This window comes from Marmota flaviventris, chromosome X, assembly GCF_047511675.1.
Source record: "Marmota flaviventris isolate mMarFla1 chromosome X, mMarFla1.hap1, whole genome shotgun sequence".
Taxonomy (NCBI): domain Eukaryota; kingdom Metazoa; phylum Chordata; class Mammalia; order Rodentia; family Sciuridae; genus Marmota; species Marmota flaviventris.
Window position 1 is genome coordinate 26083428 of NC_092518.1, and position 27066 is coordinate 26110493.

The 27066-nt window shown below is 31.8% G+C and overlaps 1 protein-coding gene across 7 annotated transcripts in view; it reads right to left on the reverse strand.

Annotated features, from left to right (window-relative positions):
- Dmd (dystrophin) overlaps positions 1-27066 on the reverse strand; it is a 2062171-nt gene that overhangs the window by 1438143 nt on the left and 596962 nt on the right. For all 7 annotated transcript variants that reach the window (XM_071606751.1, XM_071606753.1, XM_071606749.1 and 4 more), the window contains 4 exons: positions 21938-22039; positions 21722-21829; positions 11255-11434; positions 984-1159 (listed from right to left, as the gene is read on the reverse strand). In XM_071606751.1, coding sequence (XP_071462852.1) covers positions 984-1159; positions 11255-11434; positions 21722-21829; positions 21938-22039 — 566 coding nt within the window. The remainder of the gene's footprint in view (positions 1-983; positions 1160-11254; positions 11435-21721; positions 21830-21937; positions 22040-27066) is intronic.

The window sequence follows — 27066 nt, forward strand, 5'->3', positions numbered from 1 at the left end:
ACACTACCAAGGAAGACAAGGCCCAATGATTTACTTTGAAATAGGAGGTCATAAGTTATGAATAAATGGAGGAGTCCTAAATAACACATTCAAATAACTTTTCTAGATGTTTCTTTTTCTTTGCTTAGAACATCTGACACACTATTTTTAGGTATGTGTTCTTCCCATACTTCTACCCCCTGGTATACGCAAATTCTAATGTCAAGTGTTCCATGCGTTCCTGAACATATGCTGCTTAGAAAAATGAAGCATATTCCAATGTTCTTTCTTCATCTTAGAATTACAATAACTGGAATAAAATGAAAATTGTACCATTTTTATGATTTTCATGCTAGCTTTGCCTTTATGAAATTTTATTGCCATCATTTTAATATATCCACAGATTTACATAATACCTAACTTATCTAAAATATCTAGTTGAAAATATCCACAAAAAGATCAGTTAAAAATTCTAGCACCTTCAAGATAAGACTTTATAAATATCAAAGAACAGGAAATCTGTTCTGTAATTACTCCTGATTTAGGATGTGCAGCTTGAGACATTATGTTCTCATAAACTAGCAGAATGGATCTCATCTATTAGAGGTATACTTCTTCATGAAAATGCACTTTCTATTACTTCAAGAAAGACAACTTATTGCAAAACTAAGGACTGAACAGGCAGTCCCTTTATAAGAAAAAAATGACACTTTCAGGATTAAAATGTATCCATTGCAGTATGTTGCCTGTGGTTTCTTCTTTTAATTCAGAAAACAGCGTTTTCATTAAGCATTCATTTATTGTTGGGATAATGATTTCTTGGGTAAATTTTAAAACTTACCTCATTATTCTTCTCACTGAATTAACTGGCATTACAGGCAAAGAAGACTTAGAAATGCTGTTTAAGCAAAAATACTACCACCAAAACAGCTGTAAAATGAGTTTTCATGCTTAACAATGAATCTTCATCTGAGAGTAAAGCCATGAATGAAATGCTCTCTCACCTTTTCCTAATTTCAGAATCCACAATGATCTGCCTCTTCTTTTGGGGAGGTGGTGGTGGAAGTTCCTCTTGGGCATGCTTTACCAGGATTTGTTCCCTTGTGGTCACCATAGTTACCGTTTCCATTACAGTTGTCTGTGTTAGTGATGGCTGAGTGGTGGTGACAGTCTGTGAAATCTGTGAGAAGTATTGAAACAGAGGTCAGACATTGCTTGAAAGACTTCAGTAAAGACTGCTTGGAGTAGTGAAGGAAAATAATGAGAAACTGTTCCTGCTTGTTGGTAGATTGACCTTCAGATCAAAATAGCACCATATTGAACCCAAATCAAATTGTTTTATCTGATTTTCGTTACGTTGACTAAAATAACAAAGCAAGGAAATCTCAAAACCAGAAGCAAATTTAGTGCCTCTTAAATTTATTGGTCAAAGTATATGAAATAAAGGGGCAAAGGAGAAAAATTTAGGGTGCTATTCTGATATATAATGTCACATTGTTTTAAAGTGTTTGCAACATTTACAGAAATTTTATTCAAGTATCTGGATGCAAATTCCAACATGTGGCAGACTGCAGATGTTTACTAATAGATTCTTAATAATTTAAAATGAAAATACTGGTGGAATTAAATTGGCCAAACTATCCTATACACATATATGAATATACTGTAGTGAATTTCATATATATATCACCTAATTTTAAAATACATATATGTGTGTGTGTGTAACCTAATTTTTAAAAAGCTATAAATAAATAGAAGGATGACCAATGGAGAAGAGGAAAGGGAATAGGGGACAAGAGGAGGGGAAGAAAAAGGAATTACTAGGGACTAAAGTGAAGCAAATTATATTCCATGCTTGTATGCTTATGGTAAAATGAACCCCAACATTATATATAACTATAATAAACTAATAAAAAACTATACTAAAAATAAAAATAATACCTGGATATAAGCAAATGTATAAAACCAAGAAATATAAAATAAAATGGTTTATAAAAAGTTTTGATTATCATGTAAAATGAATATTTTTTCACATACTTTTAAATAGTTATAAATTATTTTTAATCAAATACATGAAATGTCTTTTCAAATTACTATATAAGGTTAAAACAAAGTATCTATTATTTCATACATGTTTTTATGATCAACATTACTCGAATGCTAGGAATAATACTCCTGTTTTAAATTAGTAAATATATTCCAATATTTGAGGTTCCAAATTCATCACTGGAGATTCAGTTTGTAATCAATTTAATTTTCCATTCATAGTTTGTTTTTTTGGGGGGGTGTGACAGTTCATCAGCCTCTGGAATAATATGGTTTGTGACACAAATCATGGACAGTCATCATCTCAATACACAGCATTGAGAAGTTGTATAATGACTCACAATATTCCTCATATTTTATATATATATATATATATATATATATATATATATATATATAATATACATTAGACTCACAATATTCTTCATATTATTTGACTCACAATGTTCTTCATATTATTTGACTCCCAATATTCTTCATATTATGGCCATAAAGTTACCTTTGGGTTATTAAACACTACCCTTCTGGTAATCCAACTTATTTGGAAGATCTGTTTCCAAGGAAACAACAAAAGGCCTGCATTGGATCAGCTTTAAGTTACAAGCACAAGGCCAATAATCTGGCTGGGGTCAAGATTAGTTTTATTGATTTTTCTGAAGTTCAAGAGATATGGGAAGGGTTTAGAATAATCTCCCTCCCTCATCCAATGATGACTGATCCCTTCAAAGGGAAGAAATGATAGAAGCCTCAGGGTTTTGTTATTTTAGTTTCCAAATTGGCAATTAGCAGTGAAGAGATGAATTCCTTTGCCATGGTACCCCACGTAAAAATAGCTTTGACATACATATTGGTAAAATGCTATCCTTTATACAAACCACAGCTTTACATAGGTGAAGGGGGAGGAATTTCTATTTTGATAAGCTATTTAGGCTACCAATAAAAGGACACTAAGAGATACTTAATTGTTACATGTGTGAAGCACCCATTTTATCTTCTCTAAGATTTTCATAGTCATTCAGAATCAATCACTGAGCCTCAAGCAACTTGAATTATATAGTGCCATGATAAGATACATAAAAAGAGAAAGCAACTGTTTTTTTTAAATGCTTAAAATACAAACAACATACTTGCATCCAACACAAAGTGACCATTACATGAACAAATTTAATTCACTTGTAGTTAAAAAGAAAATGTAATTTATATTTGGATTCCAAGAGCATTTTATTGTAATTTTTTTTAATTATGAGCACACTTTTCTTTGCATACAATGACTCCTAGAAGAGAATACTTTCAGATTAGGAGATTATCTAATTTTGAATGTACAGGCAGCAGAATGCAGATTCTGAAATTATAAAACTATTTCTTTTACAGTTATATCTAATCTTTGCTACTGAATATTAGTTTTGAAATTATTTCCTACATATATTAGTAATATTTTATTATCGGTAAGTATTAAGAAATTGGATAGATATGCCTATGGAGGGTATAGTAAAGGGAAATTACACCATAATATATATGAAACTGCATTTAAGAAGATAGTAAATCTTATGAAAAGAAGAAAATATTAATTTTTATTAGACCAACAGTAAGGCATGGATCAATAATTGTTCTATACTCTCATCACTACAACATTATAATTGAAAATACTATTTCATTTCTTTTGGGATAGAGAAATAAGAAAACAACTGTACACTGACCCTGTAAATACAAGGTTGAACACATTATATATAAGAAAATAATAACTATTCTCATAACCTACTCCTTATAATTAGAATATAAAACAATTGGTCATATATTAAATTTCCCCATGGATTTTAGAAATGACTCAATTATGTGTTAGAATCATTATAATATAGACAGGAGAGGGATTATGGAGGCCATTTAACATAACCTCCTGCTTACTGTAAAATTTGCTACTTCCAGAAGCTGATAATGTTTTCCTTAGTATGGCAGCAATCTTTCTCAGTGGCAAAGGTGTTAACAACTTATGGAAGTCTTGTGACTTCCTCCAGTTAAAATATGTTTTGAATCTTGAAACACAGAAGAAATTAAGTATTTTTTCTACATGACAGTTTTAAAACATTTGAAGTCTGATAATCACAACTCTAATAAATCTCATTCCCAAGTCTTATATTGTCAGTTTTTTTGCTAGAACTACCTTTATATGACTGATACTTTAAATTCAATGTTTCCTGACTTTGGACACCATCTTCAGTCAAAGCAATCTAAAATTGTATAATTTATCCAACACCTAAACTGTAATGTTTCAATTAAATTCCAATTAAGTTGAACAGGTACACATTGGAAGGCATTTAGAAATGAGTAGAGTGGAATCTTTGCCTTTAGGAATTTTAGCAGGGAAGGCAATAATCACAAGAATAATTGTGAAATGTGTGCCATCTGAAAATTTTCAGTATGCAAAATAACTACATGTACTGAGCATACAGTAATCAATGAAATTTCTTTTGAAATGTTAGAAAAGCAGATTTTCCTCCGTGAGCATTTTAACATTTCAATTTATTTTGTTGCTGAAGGCTGTATATAACATTTTCCCCTGTTCATAGGGTTATTTTTAACAGTAAAATAATGGAAACAACATTAAGTCAGTAGGTGATGGTTTAAGTAAATTATGCTACATAAATGTGATAAAGTATACATATTGCTACTATTTCAATAGTTTTGGAAAATGTTTGCATGATTGCATTGAGTAAACATTGGAAGATATAAACACTGGTACCTATTGTAAGTAGAGAAATTATAATTTACATGTGTAGTATATATTTCTGTATTATTTTGAGTTTCCAAATTTCTACCACAAAATATTTTGGACAAAATGTTGCTTTTATAAGCATAGGAAAGTTACAAAGCTTCAGGAAAGTTTTCCCAAGTTGTTTATATATAATCATATATAGGTTTTAATATATTTGCATATGTACATATATACACATATGTATAAACATACATTTTGAGTGTTCATTAATGTTTAATCAGTATTCATGCATTGTAATTTTACACTTTAAAACATACTACACAATCGTAACAACATCTTTAGCTGGTAATTGTTAACCAAGCTTAAAGGTATCTCCACAAACATGTTAGCACAAGGCATAAAAATCTGATGGTGTTAAGATTTATATCTCTAAGCAATGGAAAAGATTTATATGCTGAGCTGTGGGAGAATCCTTGGATAAAAGATCAGGTGCTCACAAAGAAGGCTGTTATTAAGCACAAGGTTATAAAATGCTCTATTTCACAAAAGAGTACAAAGCAACTGCCATAACTAAGTGTAGCATACAATAAGTTCTAAAGTTCATGACAGTAGCTTGGTAACTAAATTTTAATATTAATTACTGTCCTGTTTTGATATTGATAATGAGGCAATAAAACTTCTTGAATAGGTACTGACATTGGAATCATGAGCACAATTAGAGTCAAATACTCAGAAGACATCATAAAAGAAACCATTCTTCCCTTTGAAATAAAATATAGGATAATTAAGAAGGTTCATTCTGTAAAACTGTCTCTTCCATTTTATGTATTTTGTTCCTCATTTCAAATTATCTTTAGTACAAAATATGTCAGAAAGAAGAAGTACATCTTAGCTTCTGGATTCATACTAAATACAGAATTTGAGCAACTGTATGAATTAACTGCACCTGCAAAAATTCAAAAGCAATGTAATTTATTTTTTCTCATCCACCTGACCTTCCTCTACATACCATCTGACATGGAAGTAATGAAATAAATTCTATAACTAGTGATGAATATTATCAGGTACATAGTTAGGAAAAGAACTTACATTTATCTTCATGTGTTATTTCATTTATTATCGGTAGATAGTGAATATATCATATAGATGTTAAGTATCATATCCTTATGCCATATTAATTACATATTCAAGAGTAAAATATAATAATTTTTGAGGCCAGTCTATTTTAAATAGAAAGAGGATTTTATTTTCATAGTCGTTGTCCAGCTGCCTCTGAAGTTGATATAGTGAGAGAGTTGGAATCTTGTCAGTAATCCAAATTTTAATACAAAATTTCCAGCAAATAGAAACATTAGACATTTAGGATTATGAGGACCATATAGATATCTGTCTATCCTCAAATTTTAATTTTGTAAAACGAGAAGGAGAGGTTCTAAGAATTAACTCAGCCTTAATGTATTAAATTTTCACAATTCCAAGAGTTAACTCAGCCCTAATGTAGTAATTTTTCACAGTGTTTTATATTGTTGTAGGTAATGAATTTATTACATAAACCTATTGCACCACTATAGAAGTTCCATTCCAAATACTTTTTACAATTGTAGGTAGCAAAAGTATATAATTAATTTCCAAAGTAATTTGAACTGTAATTTCAAAATTTTCTAATAAAACTTACACCCTGATAAATGAACCAAAGAACACTCTAAAAGTTGAGGTAGTTAATGCATAAATTTCAACAAGATGGAATCCTAAAATAAGTGAAGGAATTTTGTTTTAATTCTAGTTTTTATAAAAACATATTTTTTTTTTTAATTGGCAGCAGGCTTCTAAGGCTTGGCAAGCTTTCAGAAATGACTAAAAAGGCTTGTCAACTAAAAGCCTTTCGAGTATTTTAATTAAAATTACTAGTAAAAAAAGAATAGAGGCAAACCAATTGTAACTACATCACATATATCAATAAGTCTGCAATCTAATGAATGCTTTGAGAGTGGATACAGCCTAATGAATGCTTTGAATGGATATAGCCAGAATGTGAATATAAAATATTTTGTCACAAGTAAAAATTAAAATATTTAAAGAATAAAAATTGAATTAGAAAAAAGGACAAATAAATTTCCACCTTAATAGATTGCATCCTTCAATCTGCATTTGGGAATAATGAGAATCACTGGCTTATCTAGCCATGCTTTACATTAGCCATGTGTCTGTTAAGGGCTAAATCATTCAGCAGGACATAAATGATATAGAATAGGTATATACATATATATATAATGATCATATTCCTTTTTGGGTATCATGCACAGATACACAGAATGAACATCAGTGTTCATGTTCAAGGAGAGAGGGATTCTGAGTATATTAGTTTTAAGGTATTTTTGCTCAAGTTGAGAATACTGCAAAATTGGTCATGTAGCAAAATATTTACAAAATGGGAATGAGATCCTAAAACTTATCTGAGTCATAGAATTTTCCTTATTCCCATGAAAGGAGATATTTATTCTGCTAAGATGTCATAAAACTATAAAACTTTTAGACTTACCTGGAGAGATATATTTTATATCTAAGTCCCTCATGTCCAACTTTAATATAAATTATCATAATGAATTTTAAAATCTTTCAAAAATATGTTCTTTACACAGTGCATATTATTTCATTTAAATGGGCATAATGTTTCAAATCACTTAAATTATATCTTATTTCCCCCATTAGAATGGATTTCTATCATATTTCATAATTATAATCAACATAGAATATATTCTTTAGTGTCATGGCTTTGAAAAAATAAACCAAGTCTCAACAAGTATATACATTTAAAAAATAGGGAGAGGTATAGGATCATTTGGGCTTTCACAGAAGTCAACCCAGGATATTTTTCTTTTGCCCTCTTTTTCCCTATTAAGTATCCACATAACAAGAGTTACTATCTTTCCAACATTCAGAGACAAAGCATTTCTATTTTCTCAGACTGCCTTCTCATCAAGTTTAACATCCTCAGCTTGTGTCCAGGTATTATTCAAGCCAAACCTGACTTTAAAATGCAAGAGAGCAGCCCTCACAGCTCATTTTAATCATGCTTTGATCTCTTGCCATGCAACTGCTTCATAAGGTCAAAATCCCTCAAAGCTTTGACCTGAATAGCTGTCAGAGTCACAAGCACACAATGTTCTTTATATGTGAACAATCAGATGCCTTGTCCTCTCAGTCACAATTCCTATCCCTTGCTTCAAAAATAACAAGTTTTAACTATTATGAGTTTTGAATTATTATCCAAACTTTGCTCATTTTTTTCACCATTCAAAAGGCTTTTTTTAAAAATCTAGATATAAAGTAATCATTAATGACAGATTTTTTCCCCATAAACATAAGGGGAAAATACACACAAGTGAGTTCTGTTCTTCAAAGTCACAACCTCACCCTAACATTCTCAGAATTACATAAATGTAATTTTGATCAAGCTCAATTTGACATTCACAAAAGAAAATCAATCACTTTTTTTTAACTATAAATGATCACTTCTTTCTTCCCTGTCTTTATCTTCCTTTAATTCCTCTTTCCCTGGGCAGCTTCATTTCTCTCTTCCTATGAATTCAATAACCCCCAGCAAAGATACGTATTGGAAAAGATATGGATGGTATATTTTGGGGAAAATTCAGTGAGGAAAAAGTAACACATAAACTTATAAAAGCTCCAACTTAGTGTTCTAGGAAACAACTTGTGTAGGTCTCTTTATGTGTTCCTGGTCTATATAGGAACATACAACTGTTTGAAAAAAAAATATGGTGAACCACAAGCCTACAGACTTTCTAATCAGTATGACTTATATATTAAGATCACCTTTTCTCTTCTCTCAAAAATGATTTTATTTCTATTGCTTTGTTTTATTCTCATCATATCCCAGTGAACAAGCAGAACAGATACATGCTATAATGTCTGGTGAACATCATTTTGTGAAGAACTACACAAATCAAAGCTAGTACTGCTTTACTGCTGAATAAGAGGTTAAGTAAATTGCCTAGGTATTAGTCTCATAACTCATAGGCCATTAAAAATAAGGGTTCTAGTATTTTTCCACCAACTAGAATAACCAAATTAGTAACACATTGAAGAGATATATACAACCTTCATTGAAAAGTAGTACCATTCCAAGGGAATGAGTATATTTAAGTACTGCATCTCTAGGAAGGTTTCCCTTTTCCCATTTCAGCCAGCATTGTGAAAAACCAGAAGGCACAGGTTGATAAGTATGTCACCGCCTTTGTTAATCAGTGTTTATTAAAATGTCATATTTCACCGTATAATCATCACATTAATGTATACTCAGAAGTATCCTGTGAATTCTAATGTTGCACCAAAGACAGTTTAGCAACAAATGATTTTTAAGTATTACCAGCCCATTTTTTTCTTCAAAAAAGCATGCACCCCACTTTTGGGGAAAAATGTTATAAAATCTTCAACAATTATGCAGTGAAATAAGGTATATATGCAGTCTGTAATAAAAGGTTTTTTAAAGGAGTATATTCATGGGTCCTTCCCAGGACCTACTGAGAATGAGATTTTCTGAGTCTAGGAATATGCATTTTATTCTGTTCCCCAGATGATTATCATGCACTTAAGCTTGAAAACAACTGAATATAGTGCAAGTGAACCAAATATGACATACAATTTAACAGTTACACTTCCATAAATATATCACTTAAATGAATGCATTTTAAAACAACTTTATCAAATAATGCCAATAGTTAACATAGATACTATCAATTTTATTGCAACAATAACCTATGGGATCAAGGAGTATATATTGCATCAAAATAATTGTTGAGTTAAAAGTTATAAATTTAATAATACCTCATGTATTTGTGGCATAAATATCAGGGATATTGCAAATTTAAAAGTAGCCTTAGGCAGATCACACATAATAACAAACCATGATCTACAGTAAAATTACTATTCAATAAATTAATTTCTAAAATAAATTTATTAGATAACAAATGAATTTTTAAAAATATTTTTAGTTGTAGATGGACATAATACCTTTATTTTATTTAAGTTGTTTTTTTTTAATGTGGTGCTAAGGTTCGAACCTAGTGCCTCACAGATGCTAGGCAAGCACTCTACCACTGAACTACAATTCCAGCCCTAAATGGATTTTTATTATTACTTAATTGCATGACAAATGAGTGAAATAAATTCTCATATTTCTTTAATTTTTACATGAGTTTGGATTTAAAAGGAAAATTGAACAGGGAATGAAATCATATATGGCTGATTAATATTTACAATTGTATTTATGGAAGTTAACACCTCAAATTTCCTTTCTTCATCTTTCAATAAATTTTCCTAAGTGTTACTTATCAAATATCAAGTCTCAAGAAAACAAATTCCTTGTACCTGTCTCACAACAAAGGAGATATCTGCCTAAGATCTATTGAATGTGATCATTGTTTTAATAAGTGTGTATGCATAGCCTTGAGTTGTAAACAGTGATCAATTACAAATGCCCTTGTAATACAAAATGATGTGACAGAATATACATAATGTCAATATTTTGAATGGCTACCTATTTTTCTACCATCTGATAATGAGACCAAAAAACAATCCCTGATTTTTCAATTACTAAAACTTCTAAAATTACTAACATACAACCACATTCCAGAACTGTAACTTTGTTATTTTCCTAAACTACAGCTTGTATTTTCCTAAACTATAGCCTATATGTAATTAAGCAACATTCATGATTTTATGAAATCAGCAGTCTGTGGCTGAAAACCCAATAATTAGATCATTATTTGCCCTCATAAAAAAAGCCTTCAGAGAAATTAAAGGACCTGTGCTAAAGTCCTGTTCCTACAACTACATTTCCTTGTATAATTCACTTTTCTTCTCTGGTTTCATTTTTTTTTTTCCAAATGTAAAATGAGGTTAACTAATGGCATTCATGGTTCTAGGAATCTGTGATTCAGAGTCAACTGCTCTGTCATGCAGCTCCCTACTACTATTAAACTGGAGTATAGTAACTAATTTAATCAACCAGTGCTCATTCCCCTGCCTATGATTCTCCAATAACAAGTTAAGCTAGAAAGCCTGTTTTTTTTTTTTTTTGCTAAAATAAATCTATTAGATAACAAATGAAGTGTAAGAGGTGTGTGTATGTGTTAGAGAGAGAGGGGGGGAGTGTTTTATACTAGGAATTGAAACCAGGGGTGCTTTTCCACTGAGCTACATCCCGAGCTTTTTTTTTTTTTTTGCTTTGAGACACATCTCACTAAGTTTCTTAGGGCCTCATTAAGTTGCTGAGGGTGGCCTCAAAATTGCAATCCTTCTGCCTCAACCTCCCTGAGTCACTGGGATTACAGGTGCATGCCAGTGTGCATGGCAGAAGCCATGTTTTTTTTAAATTCAATTTACCATTGGGCACAGAATTATCCTATGACATCCTTCGTAAGGTCATAGCATTATTCTCATAATGCAGGTTTCAAAATCTCCAGCATAATTCATAGTATGATAACTGGTATCACTTACCTGTGCTGAACTCTTTTCAAGTTTTTGGACTAAATTTTCCCAACGCTGTGCAAAATTTTCCATCCAGGCTTCCATCTTTTGTGTCACTGATTTATTTTTCAGTGTTGAAAGAAGATCTTGGTGGAGTGAACTGAGTTTGTTCATAGTTTGCTTTTTCTTTTCTAGATCTGTTTTTAAAACCTGTTAAAACCAGATCACAGAATAAGTCTTAGGTTCTAGGTAACATTTTATTAAAACACTATTGTTTCCATCTTTTCATGCATTCACTCATTTCTATAGATGGGCAAAGACTGCAATCATTTCTGCAAATTATTGAACATCCATAAACACACACATAATAACTTCAAAAAATCTTTCAATAAAGGTTGAAGGGATTATAAAATAGAGACATTAGAATAAAGACTATGAAGAGGCACTTCAGAGCTAGAAGGACTGCCTAGTGATCAATTAGTAAAAGCTCTTCTAAAGTGAAAACAAGATCAACATGTGGAAACTTTTTTTTTTTTTTTGGTAGTAGGGATTGAACCCAAGGGTGTTTAACCACTGAGCAACACCACCAGCTCTTTTTATTTTTAATTTTGAGACAGGGTCTCTTCATTTTGCTTAGATCCTAGCCAAGACTGACCACAAACGTGTGATTCTTCTGCTTCAGCCTCCTGAGCTACCGGAATTACAGAACTGTACTGCCACCCTCAGCTGGAAACTACTTTTTAACAATTGGGAGTGGGTGACATTGCTCTTGGATGGTAGTGAATTTCCTCTGAAAAATTTCTAACAAAAACTGACTATAAAGTGCCAGTATTACTGGTGACTTGAGAAGATGAGAGTGTCTAAAGGGCTTTGCTTTCTGAAATGCTGTTTATTTGGAGAAAATTGCAATATTATTTATTTCCACAATTTCAATACTCCATTATTTATAAATAAAAACTTTCCATGAAGTTAACAGACCTTAAGCTTCATTAGCATCTATTATTTAATTAAAGTTATACTATCGGAATAATTATTTTCTAATGTTAATTTGAAGCTCATTAAGTAAAAAGAAAGACATGGAGTATGATCCACATCCCTCAGAAGCTATCTGCTTATTTTCTAAATACTTACATGTTTCATATAGTATTTTTTTAAAAAAAGATTGTAGTTGTAAATAGACAGCATGCCTTTATTTGTTTATTTTTATGAGGTGCTGAGGATAGAACCCAATGCCTTACACATGCTAGGTAAGCACTCTGCCACTGAGCTGCAGCCTCAGCCCTTATAGAGTAATTTTTTATACCAATCATATTTCCAAAGTTTCTGTGGGCAATGAAGGTTTACAATTGCCTTTTGTTTGATTTGGAAATAATAAACAAAGTGACTTATGTGAAATCAGTAGATCATGGCAGCTTATTCTTTCACTTTATCTACCACTAAGGTCATTCTGCTCATAGGGAAATCCAATTTCCAAGTACCAAATGCTAGCCTGTGACTTAACTTATAAACACAGGAAAGAAATAGGGAGGAGGAAGAAAAATCATTTTATAGTCCTTTTACAACCCCATTCTTCTGGCAGTAGAAAGTACAATGAATATAAGCTAAACTTTGATACCTGACTTTTTAAAACAAATGCAAGCTTATTTAAGAACAACTAACATTACATATGGAAATAAAATATATTATCATGAAACAGATGTACCAATTGCTCATGAACCAAAGTGTCATTCACATAGAGCAGTCAATACACCACCTGCAAAGTAACTCATTTTAGCATGTTACTTACATGGATAGGTATGAACTGTAAAATGTTCTGGTTTCATGTTCAAATAGTTCATCCTTTATTCAGAACTGGGTTTATCTGGCATATTTTATGTCTCAGTTTTCTTGTCATTTTAAGGGGAAGGGAAGCAACTTTTAAAGTTCATTTGTAATGTATTTCCTCAATAATTACTATTTTTTCTCAGTTTGAAAAAAATGACAGAAAAATATTAATAGTTGGAGTTATATCTATAAAACTCTCAGAATGTTAGTGCAGTAGTATATAGATTTTTTATATTCATTTTGTTTAATTCACATGCTACCTTTCCATAAAATTTAAGTGCATACTTGTACTAGTAGTAAAACAACAGTTTATACTACCTGAATAGAGCTGAGAGGCAAACTTGAATTTCAAACATATATTCCTCAGATTCCTTTATGGAGATTCATTTTATTTTTTTTTCTTTATTAACTTTTGGCATGCATTTATTTTGTGTGAGCCACTGTGACTTCTTTTTGGAAAGACGCATGATATAAATAAAGACATACATTTAAAAATAAAATAATGAAAGTACAATCCTCTTTGGCTTACTATCTCAGAGCTTAAAGAACCATTTAAATAGCCCTATGTGAAGGGCTAAAAGGTACATTCATTATTTAAGCTAAATATATAATGATTTGGAAACATTTCAAAAAAGGAATTTGAGAGTTGTTTCAAGAAAAATGTGTTGGAATTCTATGGGTAACCTTGTGCTATCTAAACAAATGAAACTAAGCCTCCTGTGTTAATATGAAATCAAATGAAGATGGATTTAGTGAAATTATAAAATTGAAAGGCACCATTAAAAACACAATGAGGAAAAATACACTCAAGGTAAAATTAAAATAGCATTATAATGAAATTGTATAATTATTGAATACATTTTCATATAAATCTATATGACAAAAACACTGGCTAAATAAATTTCTATAGATGTAAATATTTTAAAATGATGATGGCAGATTGGTTGGTCTCAGTATTTCTCTTTTTTTCCACCTCCCTGGATGCTCTCCATAATCTCCAAGTTCCTAAAGGGACTCTCTCACAGTAATTAGCAGAGGGAGGATAAGAAAAAAATCCATGGCTATGCCAGATAAACTGGATCATAGTAATGAATTACTTTCTCCTGTCTTTCTTTTAAGCTTGGATCTTATGTGAGACTATTAATTATGGTTTAACTGTTCCTAATAATTAGAGGATGTCATTTTGCATATCAAGAATTGATAATGGGTCTGTGAGTGCCAGAAACCCACAGAGTTCTAAAAAGTCTAGGCAACAAAAGTAAACTTTAGAAAACTTATAACAGGTAAAGATCAGCTGGGATATTAAAAGAACATATATTTTATTTTCATAGAATCCAGTCACTTGGACCTACCTCCAAGTAGGCAGGAAGCTATCATCAGTAAATTAGATTGGGTTGATAGTACATATGGGGAAGACAGATACCCTATTAAATACGTAGGAATAGAAGAGTTCTATCTTGTCAAGGTTAGAAGATGAATTGAAGTGGGAAAAACAAATATATACTTATAAAAGGCCCAGGAAACCTTCACCCTATTATCATAAGGAGTATGCCTTAGAGAATAATGCCAAGATAATATTTACTACAATAGAAAAATGAATTTTATCAGCTCAATCTGTAATTACTTATCTAAATGGAAGAAGTACTTCACTTTGCTCTAATCACCAGTTATTGTACTTAAGTAGATTAGTCTTATTTAGGGTTTCTCAAGTTAAGAGAACGTTAGAATCGCCCAAAAGATGTTAAAATGCAGATTGCTAGGTGCTACCTCTAATGTTTCTATGTCAGCAAGCTTGGAATAAGACCACAAATTTGCATTTCTCTTATTATTTGTTCTAATTAATACATGACAGCAGAATGCATTTCAATTCATTGCACATAAATGGAGCACAACTTTTCATTTCTCTAGTTTCACACAATGTAGAGTCACACCATTCGTGCAATGGTACCTGTACCTAGGGTAATGATGCCCATCTCATTCCATCATCTTCCCTACCTCCATGCCCCCTCCCCTCCTCTCAATACCCTCTGTCCAATTCAAATTTCTGCCATTCTTCCCTTACCCTCCCCCATTAGGGATCAGCATCCACTGATCAGAGAAAACATTTGGCCTTTGGTTTTTGGGGATTGGCTTGCTTTGCTTAGCATAATATTCTCAAACTCCATCCATTTACCTGAAAAAGCCATAAATTTATTCTCTTTTAATGCTGAGTAATAGTCCATTGTGTATACATGTCAGTTTCCTTATCCATTCATCCATTGAAAGGTATCTAGTTTGGTTCCATAGTTTAGCTATTGTAAATTAAGCTGCTATAAACATTGAAGTGGCTGTGTCATTGTAATATGCTGATTTTAAGTCCTTTGGTTATAGAGGAGTAGGGTAGCTGGATCAGATGGTGGTTCCGTTTCAAGTTTTCTGAGGAATCTCCATACTGCTTTCCAGAGTGGTTGCACCAATTTGTAGTCCCACCAGCAATGTATGAGTGTACCTTTTCTCCCACATCCTTACCAATACTTATCCTTGCTTGTATTCTTAAAAACTGCCATTCTGACTGTAGTGAGATGAAATTTCAGTGTAGTGTTGATTTGCATTTCTTTTATTGCTGGAGATGTTGAACATATTTTCATATATTTTTTGATCAACTGTATATCATCTGAAAAGCATTTGTTCAGTTCCTTAGCCCATTTATTTATTGGGTTATTTGTTTTTGTGGTGATAAGTTTTTTGAGTTCTTTATATATCCTGGAGATTAGTGCTGATTCAGATGGGCATGTGGTAAAGATTTTCTCCCACTCTGTATGCTTTCTTTTCATATTATTGATTGCTTCCTTTGCCGAGAAACAGCTTTTTAGTTTGAATCCTTCCCATTTATTGATTCTTGATTTTATTTCTTACATTTTAGGTGTCATGTTAAGGAAGTCTGGACCTAATCCAACATGAAGATTTGGGCCTATTTTGTCTTCTATTAGGCACAGGATCTCTGGTCTAATTCCTAGGACCTTGATCCCCTTTGAGTTGAGTTTGTGCATGGTGAGATATAGGGGTTTAATTTTATTTTGCTGCATATGGATTTCCAATTTTCCCAGCACTATTTGTTGAAGAGGCAATCTTTTCTCTAATGTATGTTTTTAGCACGTTTGTGTAGTATGAGATAATTATATTTATGTGGGTTTGTCTCTGTGTCTTCTATTCTCCCATGCCATTTTTGCTACTATAACACTATGTTATAGTTCAAGGTCTGGTATTGTGATGCCTTCTGCTTCACTCTTCTTGCTAAGGATGGCTCTGTCTATTCTGATCTTTTATTTTTCCAAATGATTTTAAAGATTGCTTTTTCTATTTTATGAGGAATGTTGTTGGGATTTTAATTGGAATTGCATTAAATCTGTATAACACTTTTGGTAGTATGGTCATTTTGACTATTTATTCTTCCTATCCAAGAACATGGGAGGTCTTTCTATCTTCTGAGGTTTCCTTCAATTCTTTCTTTAGTTTTCTGTAGTTTTTGTCATAGAAGTCTTTCCCTTCTTTTGTTAGATTAATGCCTAAGTATTTTTTGAGGCTATTGTGAATGGGATAGCTTTCCTAAATTCTCTTTCATTACTGATGTATAGAAATGCATTTGATTTATGGGTATTGATTTTATATCCTGTTACTTTGCTAAATTCATTTATTAATTCTAGAAGTTTTCTGGTGAAATTTTTTGGATCCTCTAAATATAGAATCATGTCATCAGCAAATAATGATAGTTTGAGTTCTTCTTTTCCTGTTCATATCCCTTTAATTTCTTTTGTCTAAATGCTCTGGCTAGAGTTTCAAGAACTATGCTGAATAGAAGTGGGGAACTGTCTTGTTGCAGTTTTTAGAGGGAATAATTCCAATTTTTCTCCATTTAGAATGATATTGGCCTTTTACAATGTTGAGGTATGTTCCTACTATCCCTAGTTTCTATAGTGTTTTTAACATGAAAGTATGCTGTATTTTGTCAAATGCTTTTTCTGTATCTATTGAGATGATCATATGATTCTTGTCTTTAAAGTCTATTGATGTGAGGAATTACATTTATTGATTTCCGTATGTTGAACCAAACTTGCATCCCTGGGATGGACCCCATTTGATCATCGCACACTATCTTTTTTTAAAAAATATTTTTGTATTCAAACAAATTTGCATTTCTCATAAGTTTCCAGGTAATGTTTATGCTGCTGGTCTGGGGACCACACTTTATAAAACACCAATTCTATGTGGATAAATTCTTTGAAGGCCATTACAGGAGATGAGCTTTATCAACAGGGACTTGTTGAATTCCCATACGCACTCTAACCCTGTCACTTGATTCCACAGCCAGTGAAGAGTACAGTATTGCCATAGCCCGTACATAGAAGGAAGGAAGCTACAGTTAATAAATCAGACTGGGTCAGTAGGAGATATCAAGAAGAGAAAGATAACTTGTTCAATAAGACAAAAATAGACAAGTTCTTTCTGGTCAAGTTTAGAAGATTAATTAAAGTGAATAAAATAATGTATACTTACAAAAGACCCAGGAAACCTTCACTCTATTATCATAAGTAGTATGCCTCAGAGAATAATGCCAAGACATATTTTTATTATACTGGAAATTATTCTTTATGTGTTTAATATTTTTATCTGTTTTTTTCTTTCCTGGATCACCATGCTTCCCCAGAGTTATCCTTCTTTGGCAATACCAACATTCCCCAGAAACAGATGTATTCTGCATTTGGGTCTTCCCATAACTTACATGATTCTGTAAGTCTTCTAATTCACCTCTTAAAGGCCAAAGTTTCTTTTCTCCTTTGTCTCCTTTACACCCCCCAAAATAGATCTAATCATAAAAATAATAGATCTACATGCCATGGATATGAATCCCACAGATCTAGAAGAAATGGAATATCAAATTCCTTATCTCACATTCCTAGTGAAAAATAGGAGGCAATCCCATGGGTTATTAATAATAATATTTTAAAACAAATTACTCTGATTGTAAATAAAAGAGAGATTTAGCTACTGTATCTATACCCAGGTATGTAGTAGAAATGAGTGACAGATGGTACCTGTTTTGGGTCTTAGACTGTGACATATTTTAATGAACATTAAATTCTTATTCACTGCCTGAGTCAGCAGGGGAATTTTACCTCAAATTCTAGACCAGCTGTCAGGTTTTGTTAATTGGCTTAACTATCAAATGGTAAGACTTATACAAAACATATTTTTACTTTGTTCACAACTAAGGTGACATAGTGTGAATTTTAATCATATTGAAAGATTATTGAGATTTTGCTAAGAGAGACTCTTCATGGTCCCGAGGATGACAAAATCTTTTAGTCGTAAAAATGTCCAAATAGTGGCACATGATTGTTAGAAATGAGAGTTCTAATTGCAGTTTTTTTTTCTAAGAAATCAAATGATATGAGGAGTTTTAAAATGGGTTGAAAGGCCTGGGATAGAATCTGGATGTCTTAGTGCTTTTTTTAACTCTGCTACTAATGTTATATAATAACTGGTATATGCCATATGTTTCTTTCTGGACCTCATTTTCCTCTTTAGACATAACCTGAGTAGCTGATCCCAAGGAACTTTAGACTTATAATTGGATCAGAGATAAGCTAGATCATTTTCAAAGTTCCTACTAGTTTTACTATAATTGGATTTTGTCAATATGTTGCTTCCTAAGAACAACATTCTTGATTGGTAAATTTAATCAATGATTTACATAGCAACCTGCACTATGTAGTGAAATTATGAATTTATTATCACAAAATATTTTTAGCATGTGGTATTTTCCAGATATGGTTATTTTTTTAAAACAAATTGTTCAAGATGCTCTACTATGATTTGACCTTGGTGCTTCTCCATGAAGATATGGAATACTATTTCCTCTTCCTTGAATCTAAGCAGGCTTATGTTTATTTCTACCAGAAGAGTATGGTAGTATTAATGCTTTGTGAAGTTTAAGTTTTCTTTATAGAAATAATGCTGCTTTGAGTCCTTAGTCTCCATTTGTGAATTCTGACTAATTTAAGGCCACCATGCTGTGATATGGCCAAACAACATGAGAAGTCCAAGGGAACACGTTTTGGTGAGCAGCCCCAGACGTCAAAGCATCCAACACAGGAGCCTGATGGTATGAGTGAATGAATACTTTCAGATGATTCTAGAGTCCAGTCATGTAGGCATTCCAGTCAAGTCCCACAACTGTGAAAAAAATATGAACCATTCTCTGTATATTTCCTCTAAATTACTGACCAACAAAATCCATGAACATAATAAAAAGTTCATTTTAAGCTAAAACTTTTAAAGTATCTATTACACAGCAATAGTTAACTGGAAGAACAACTAAGTGTTGCCTTTTAAAAAGTCGGCCCATTGTGTATTTCTTGATCTCTCATCCTTGTGAAGATGAGGTTTCCCTGACAGGTTCTATCAAGTAAATATTTCTTGAAGGTTTACTTTGTGTAACTCACCATTCTTAACATTAAGGATACAATTGTAAACAAAGGCACAGAGTGCCTATATTAACCGAGACTACAATTGAATGAGGCTTTTACACTTCCATTATGATTAACTATGGTTCTGCATTTGAACAGCAGTATAGCTTGGTTCTGAGTTAGAGAGCATGACTATATGTTGATAATCAGTGTCCACCATAGTATTGACTGAAAGGATCCATATATTGCTCAAGAAGAATAATATTTGCCAAAATTCCATATTCTAGGGCTGGGGATGTGGCTCAAGCGGTAGCGCGCTTGCCTGGCATGCGTGCGGCCCGGGTTCGATGCTCAGCACCACATACAAACAAAGATGTTGTGTCCGCCAAAACTAAAAAATAAAATATTTAAAAAATTCTCTCTCTCTCTCAAAAAAAATCCCATATTTTAAGGATATGTAGCCCAACTATCCTTTCCCCTAGATATGCTAAAAATCGTCCCTGAATTTATATTTTCCTCTCTGTGGCATATGACAGTGTGTACTACTCTCTACCTGTGTAAAATATTCTCACTTTGTAATGCCACTCTTTTCCTCCTTCTTGTACCATGAATTATTTGAATTATTCAAATCTACTTTCTGAGCTTCTTGTCCTCTGTCCCTTCTTTCCGAACTGAGAAGCACCCTCAGTTTTTGTCCCTCTTAATTTTTGTGTCACTCTATAAAATTCTCCCTGAATCTTCTCTGTTAGTTATAGTTATATAGTTATAAATTCATTATTGAGAGTCTGGTATATATATCCAGTTAGCTAAAAAAATGAATGTTTTCACTCGGATGTCCCGAAGACATTTTGGACTAAATATTATCAAAACTCAAATTATTATCATTTTTGCCTTCCAAATATTTCTCATCCATTTTCCTCTTAAGTCTACTAACCTTTCTAGGACTCTAATCACCCAATTTAGAAGTATAGGTATCATTTGTGACCTCTCTCTCTTATGGTAAGTTTTATTCATTCCATCAACATTTGTCATGTCTCCCTTCTTATCTCACTTACAGTGCTACTTAGTTCAAAACTTCTAATTAATCTCCTTACTACCAGAAATATTACTACCAAAGAGTATTACAAAAAGATAAATATGATTGTTTCAATCTCTCAATGGCCCCCATCAGTTGATGAAGAAATTTTTAAATATATCTAACATTTTTTACTTATCTTTCACTACATAAACTACTTTTCTGAACTCCATAGGCATTGCATCACTCCAAAAGCATCTATTCTTTGATCCATGATTTATCTAAAAGCTAACTCGTAACAATAAGTAAACCTATTTTAAATTAAATGCCCAATGAGTATTAGTACATATGGAACAAAAAAATATAATTCAAATAAATATTTAAAATAACCAGGGAAATTTATTTAAGTTTAGCTTTAAAGAAATTATTCAAGCATCAATATAAGTATAATATCTAATATCAGTACAAATAAAAGTATATTAATTTAGGTAAAATCATGAACTATTATAATAGAATTTTGTTTCTTAAGTAGCTAATATCAAGTTAGCATTTCACAAAATTGATGTATCTAAAATGTTAATAAATTCTAATTTAGAATATTCTACTTAGTAATTTAAGTTCCTAATATTAGATCGACCTCTCCTTTCCTGGAAAGTAATAAAATTCCAAAAGATCAAGAAGTTGTAGAGTTCTATTTTTTTTAATCTTGTTCAACTGAAACCAAATGTGTCAATGAAGGTTTCCCTGGAGTCATGTTACTGCCAATGTCATATCATTTCTCAAAACACATGAGGTACATATAATGAATGTCATTTGATTCTCCTTTTTGGTCAAAATAAGGTTTAACCCATGTATGTGATAATAATCATCTCTTATACTTCTCGTATATTACTCCGAGTATCAACTTTATCAGTTTACAATGATGATGCTTAGAACTCTTAGCTTACAAATACTTCTTAGTATTACTTTTTATGTTTTAAATAAAGTTTTATTATAGGTATACTTATTTTTTCATGAGCACAATTTTGTTTGAAAAGCAAACGTGAAAATCTATGTACAGATTTCCCCATTTTAAATAGTAAACATATGCCAAAAAACTAAACTAAGCAAAAAAGATGCACATTTCCTTTCAGACTTGATAGAAAATACCAAAAAATGGTAATAATATACTATGAAGTTTTAAAAGACTACTGAAGGCTAAAATATACATACAGCCATTTTTTGAAGACTTGATAACATTTCATTTTGATCCTTAAAGCCAGTTGTTTGAACCTTGTTCATTGCATCTTCTTTTTCTGAAAGCCACGCACTAAAAAGGCACTGAAAGAAATTTCAGAGAAGAAAAATAATTATTAAAAATAGACCTTTTTGTTTTTCAAATTAATACCTCTCCATGTCTTTAACTGCCATAATTTCCACATAACTCACCTGTTCTTCTGTAAAACGCTGCCATTTTAGAAGAATGTCTTGTAAAAGAACCCAGCGATCTTCTGTCCACCTACAGATATTTGCCCATCGATCTCCTAGTACCTGGGGAAGAGAGGACGGAACACATCAGTAAACAATTTTTAACTGAATTTCATTAAAAATGGCATAAATGATTTGACAAAGTATTCGATTTTGAGTCTCCTATGTATAATGGGGATTTTAAATACCACCTTTTCTGCTTCTGCTTTGAATTAGGTAAGCAATGTGCCTTTCAGATTATTTCAGTCTTTCACCTTTCCTTGAAAAGCAATTTACAAGCAGTCTGAAGCAGTTACACCACTATCTCAACAATACATTAGCAAAGATATAAATATAAAATTATATAATGTCAATACACAATGTATGTACCAAAACAATACTATACCCCATAAAGATGTACAACTATTATGTGTCAATGCTAAAAACATGAAGGGGATTTTCCAATGAGAACATGTAAACTCTGTATATTACTTAGGTCTGAAAAAAACACTCCAAAGAATAAAAGTCTGACTATTAAATTAAAGACCTTAAAAGGACTCTTATTTAAATTCTGCTTAATTAGAATTAATATTACCATATAAAGTTTAAATTATCTATATTCTTACAGACTATGAAATGTGCTATCTCAAAAACATTGAGATAAAATTATAATAGTCCCTGAATAGGAACTCCATACCTTTAGCATGTCACTAATTTCTAAGTGTACACAGTAATTTAATGTATAACATAAACCAAATACAAATGATTTTGGATACGAAATATATACTACAATGATTTTAATGCACAGGGCGTGTTTGAAAGACAAAAAAGTATGTCATTTACTTGTACTCCTTTATGATGCACTTCAGAGCCTAAAATTTCAAACTTTTATGATTTTTTTATATAAAGAGAATTAATGTCTCATCGCTGTTGAATCTTTAAAGATAGAGGTATCACAATATGTGGAATGCTTTATTTTGTATGGAATCAAAACTAAAATAAAAGTGTTTACAACTCATATTTTGGAAAATATATCCAGTATCTAAAATAAGCCTCACAATTTTCTACTTATCTTGATGCTGCATATTTGGATCAATCCATTTAGAAGATATTATTATGGGATTCAAACAATGCAAATGTAGTTAGAGTTATGAAAAAAATCCATCTATCCTTAGGTAACTTGGATATCTCCATAATTTTTTACACTGTTTAATCTACTACTACTTAAAAAAGGAAATCCCATGCATGAGTAAATAGTAGGCAATAAACATTTTACTACAATATTAAAATGATCATGTACTCATATGCATCTCAGTCAGAAGTGAGTTTTCAGATTTTCTTCAGAAGTGTCAATAAAAATGTTATTGCTTTCAGCATAATGTAACTGATTTTCTTATTTTTTATAGTTTCATTCTCTACTCAACTCCTTTTGAATTACATTAGGTTATGACAAAAACCATAACATTGAAATAGAAATGCAAGACACCCTCAGGAAATGAGTCAACTTAAATCAATGAGCTTAAAAATATTACCATTTAATTATTACAAACAAATAAATTGGTTTTATCCTAATATATATTTTAAGTTCTTTTAGTGAAAACTAGTAACAGTTTATATATGCATCAGATACACTGATTCATGTAACATAATGCTTCATAGATCAGTTGTGAAAAAATAACTTCAAACAGAAAACCTTATGCCTTAGCTATAAACTATACCATCTTCCTTATTAGATTGTATAGTTATAAAAGGTCAAAACATGGTATATTTGCTATAGCCCACCAACTTCTATAAAGATGGTAATAAAGGTGGGGAAGGGCAAAGGAACTATAACATTTATAATGAAAGAAAATGGAGACTTAAATTCATAAAGCACCTATGTATTGCTGCAAAAAACAAAGGTAAACTGAAGTGTGTGATCCTACTGCTGAAAAATTATAATTTATTAATGTTATTAGAAAAATTTGTAGGATTCTACAAATCCAAATAAAACCCCTCATATTCTAGATTACTTAAAGTAATTTTTTAAACATTTCTAAAATATATACTTTTTGGTACCGAGGATTGATAAGCCAACTTAAATCAATGAACTTAGCTACATCTCCAGTCATTTTTATTCCTTTTACTTTGAGACAGGGTATTACTAAGTTGCTAAGAGTCTCACTAATTTGCTGAGGCTGACCTTGAATTTGTGATCCTCCTGTTTTAATCTTTAGAATTGCTGAGATTATAGACATATGCCACCACAGCCAGCTAAAATTATAAAATGTTTTAATGTGATGCATTGTATACTGTCATGTTTTCCATGATAAATACTATACCACTAATGATTAAGTATTTTAGGTATATGATTAACCTACTTAAGACACTATTTTAAGAATGTCATTAAAGTGTCCTTTGTATCCAAATAATGACTCAAATTTTGATAATTCATTGAACCTGGTATGAGTTGGCCAACATTTATCTTTAGTTCATGATAGGTTCTAATTTGCTCACTCATCAATCATGAAATTTATTCAAATATCTATTTGAAAAAAACCTATATGTGCCAAATATGAACAAAATAATTATGTGAGTTTAATAGTATTCCCCCAAACTACTGGTGAAGCACTACACCCAACCCACTACCTCAAATGAAATCATATTTAGAGCTAATGCCTTCTTTGAAGGTCTAAAATTGAAGCCATTGGGATAGTCTCTAGTCCAGTTTTACTGGTAGCCTTTTAAGAGGAGAAAATTTGGATACAAATGCCAGGAATAAGTACGTAAAGGAGAGACCACATGACCACATGAGGACACAGGAAGAAGGCAGCCATTTACACGTCAAGGAGAAAAGACTCAGAAGACATCAATTGAGTCAGTAGGTTTGATATTGGACTTTCTAACCCTCAGAAAATTGAGAAAATAAAATTCTATTGTTTCAGCTACCCAGTTTGATATTTGTTATGGCAGCAATTACAAACTAATACAGAAGCCATATCTGAAAAAGGCTCTTCTGGAATAAATTTAGAGCCAAGTTATTAAGTCTATTAAAGAAAATACCAATATCTTATAAGAACTGACATAAATATTAAAAAGATCATGTATTGAAAAGTGTTCTTAACTTGAAGAAGTTATGTAAGTATTGTGTTTTTTTTACATTTTGTTTGAACATGTTTAAAATCAAATCTTCCAATAAATGCCAATGGTCATTTACTCTTTTTTGCCTGTAAAAAAGAGAAAAGAAAATGAGGGGCCCATCAAAAATAGAATAAAGATCAGTGGACTAGATGAAGGGGATTGAGGAGGAGGGAGAAGGGATAGAATAAGGGAAGAACAGTGGAATGAATCTGACCCAACTTTTCTATGTACATATAGGAATACACCATAGTGAATCTCACCATCACGTATATCCACAAGACACTAATTAAAAAGTAAAAATTACAAGAAAAGAGCAAAATGATCATTAGAGTAGAGGGAAGGGACCAGCGGAATGGACAAGGGGAGGGAAAGGGGAAGTACTGGGGACTGAATTAGAGCAAATGTTATCCAAGGCTTTTATAGATATTTCAAAATGAATCCTAATGTTACATGTAACTAAAAAAAATTAAAAATAATTTGGATTTATAAAACAAAAAGCACTTATTAAACCTAAAAGATATTTCATCTCCCAATATATTTAAATATCTGTCCTTCAAAAACACATTCCATTACTTAAACCTATCTTGTTCTCAGAAAACTCTAAATGAATCAAATCTAAGTCACTTCTGTTTCAATGTGGGCGATGCTTTTTACTGGTCTCAGTGTAATTAGATGAGTGAATTAGGAATTGCTTGCTTACATGCTATACATATAAGCATAATCATATATGTACATACTGTTTGAATTATGGATTTCTTTTTATTGCATAAAAGTATTGGCTTTCATTTGAATTACAAAGAATGAAGCTAAGCAATGGGAAGATTATCATTCAGCTCTAGATTGCCTCAAAGATGGTGGTTCCTATCATTAAATGAACACCCAAATTGTTAGACAAGTATAAAGAATTATATTTAATGGGACTGACAAAAAGCTCAATTTAAAAGGGAGAGAGAAGGGAAAATGCATGGAAATGGAAGGAGACCCTCAGAGGTATACAAAAGTACATACAAGAGGAAGTGAGGGGAAGGGGAAAAATAATACAAGGGGGACAAACGAATGTCAGTAAAGGGGGCAGAGAGAGAAGAGGGGAGGGGAGGGGAGGGGAGGGGAGGGGGGATAGTAGAGGATAGGAAAGACAGCAGAATACAACAGACACTAGTATGGCAATATGTAAATCAATGGATGTGTAACTGACGTGATTCTGCAATCTGTATATGGGGTAAAAATGGGAGCTCATAACCCACTTGAATCAAATTGTGAAATATGATATATCAAGAACTATGTAATGTTTTGAACAGCCAACAATAAAAAATTAAAAAAAAAAAAAATATTCAAAAGGGAAAAAAAAAAAATACATTAGTGCATTTTGTTATATGGAATATTAGTTTTATTGCAGTATATTTGTACATGCATATAAGATACTTTAATCCTATCTATCCCCTTTCCACTCCCCCCTCCCCAATTCCCCTTTTCCTCTAATAGACTCTCTTCTGTTTTCATGTTGTTTACCTCCTAGGTTCTACACAAGGGAAAACATATAATACTTGCCTGTGTCAGAAGAACAACTACATTAGGATTATAACTGTCTAGAGAAAAAAATGTGCATTTACTCAATGCTTTCTGAGTTCTTAAGTTTAAGGAAATAATGCATACTTTTGTAGAGCTAAGTAGATATTATAAGCATAAATACAAAATTAATGATTTATAACATCTCTCAAGGTGATAAGAAAAAATAATTTTTATTTATATTCTCATTTTGGCTCAACAGTAAGAGGAGCTAAAGGTCACATCACTTACTCTAACAAATATTCATGGACTAAATCACAACTCCATTATCCATGCTCAGATCCACAATGGAGAGGATTTTTCCCTCCCATTTAATTCATATCTCATATCACTATCCATGCCAAGAACTTTGGTTGAGTTGAGCTTTCAAGGTAAACATGAAAAATGTCTACCAAAAGTACATTTGGATAAGGGCAACTGAAGAA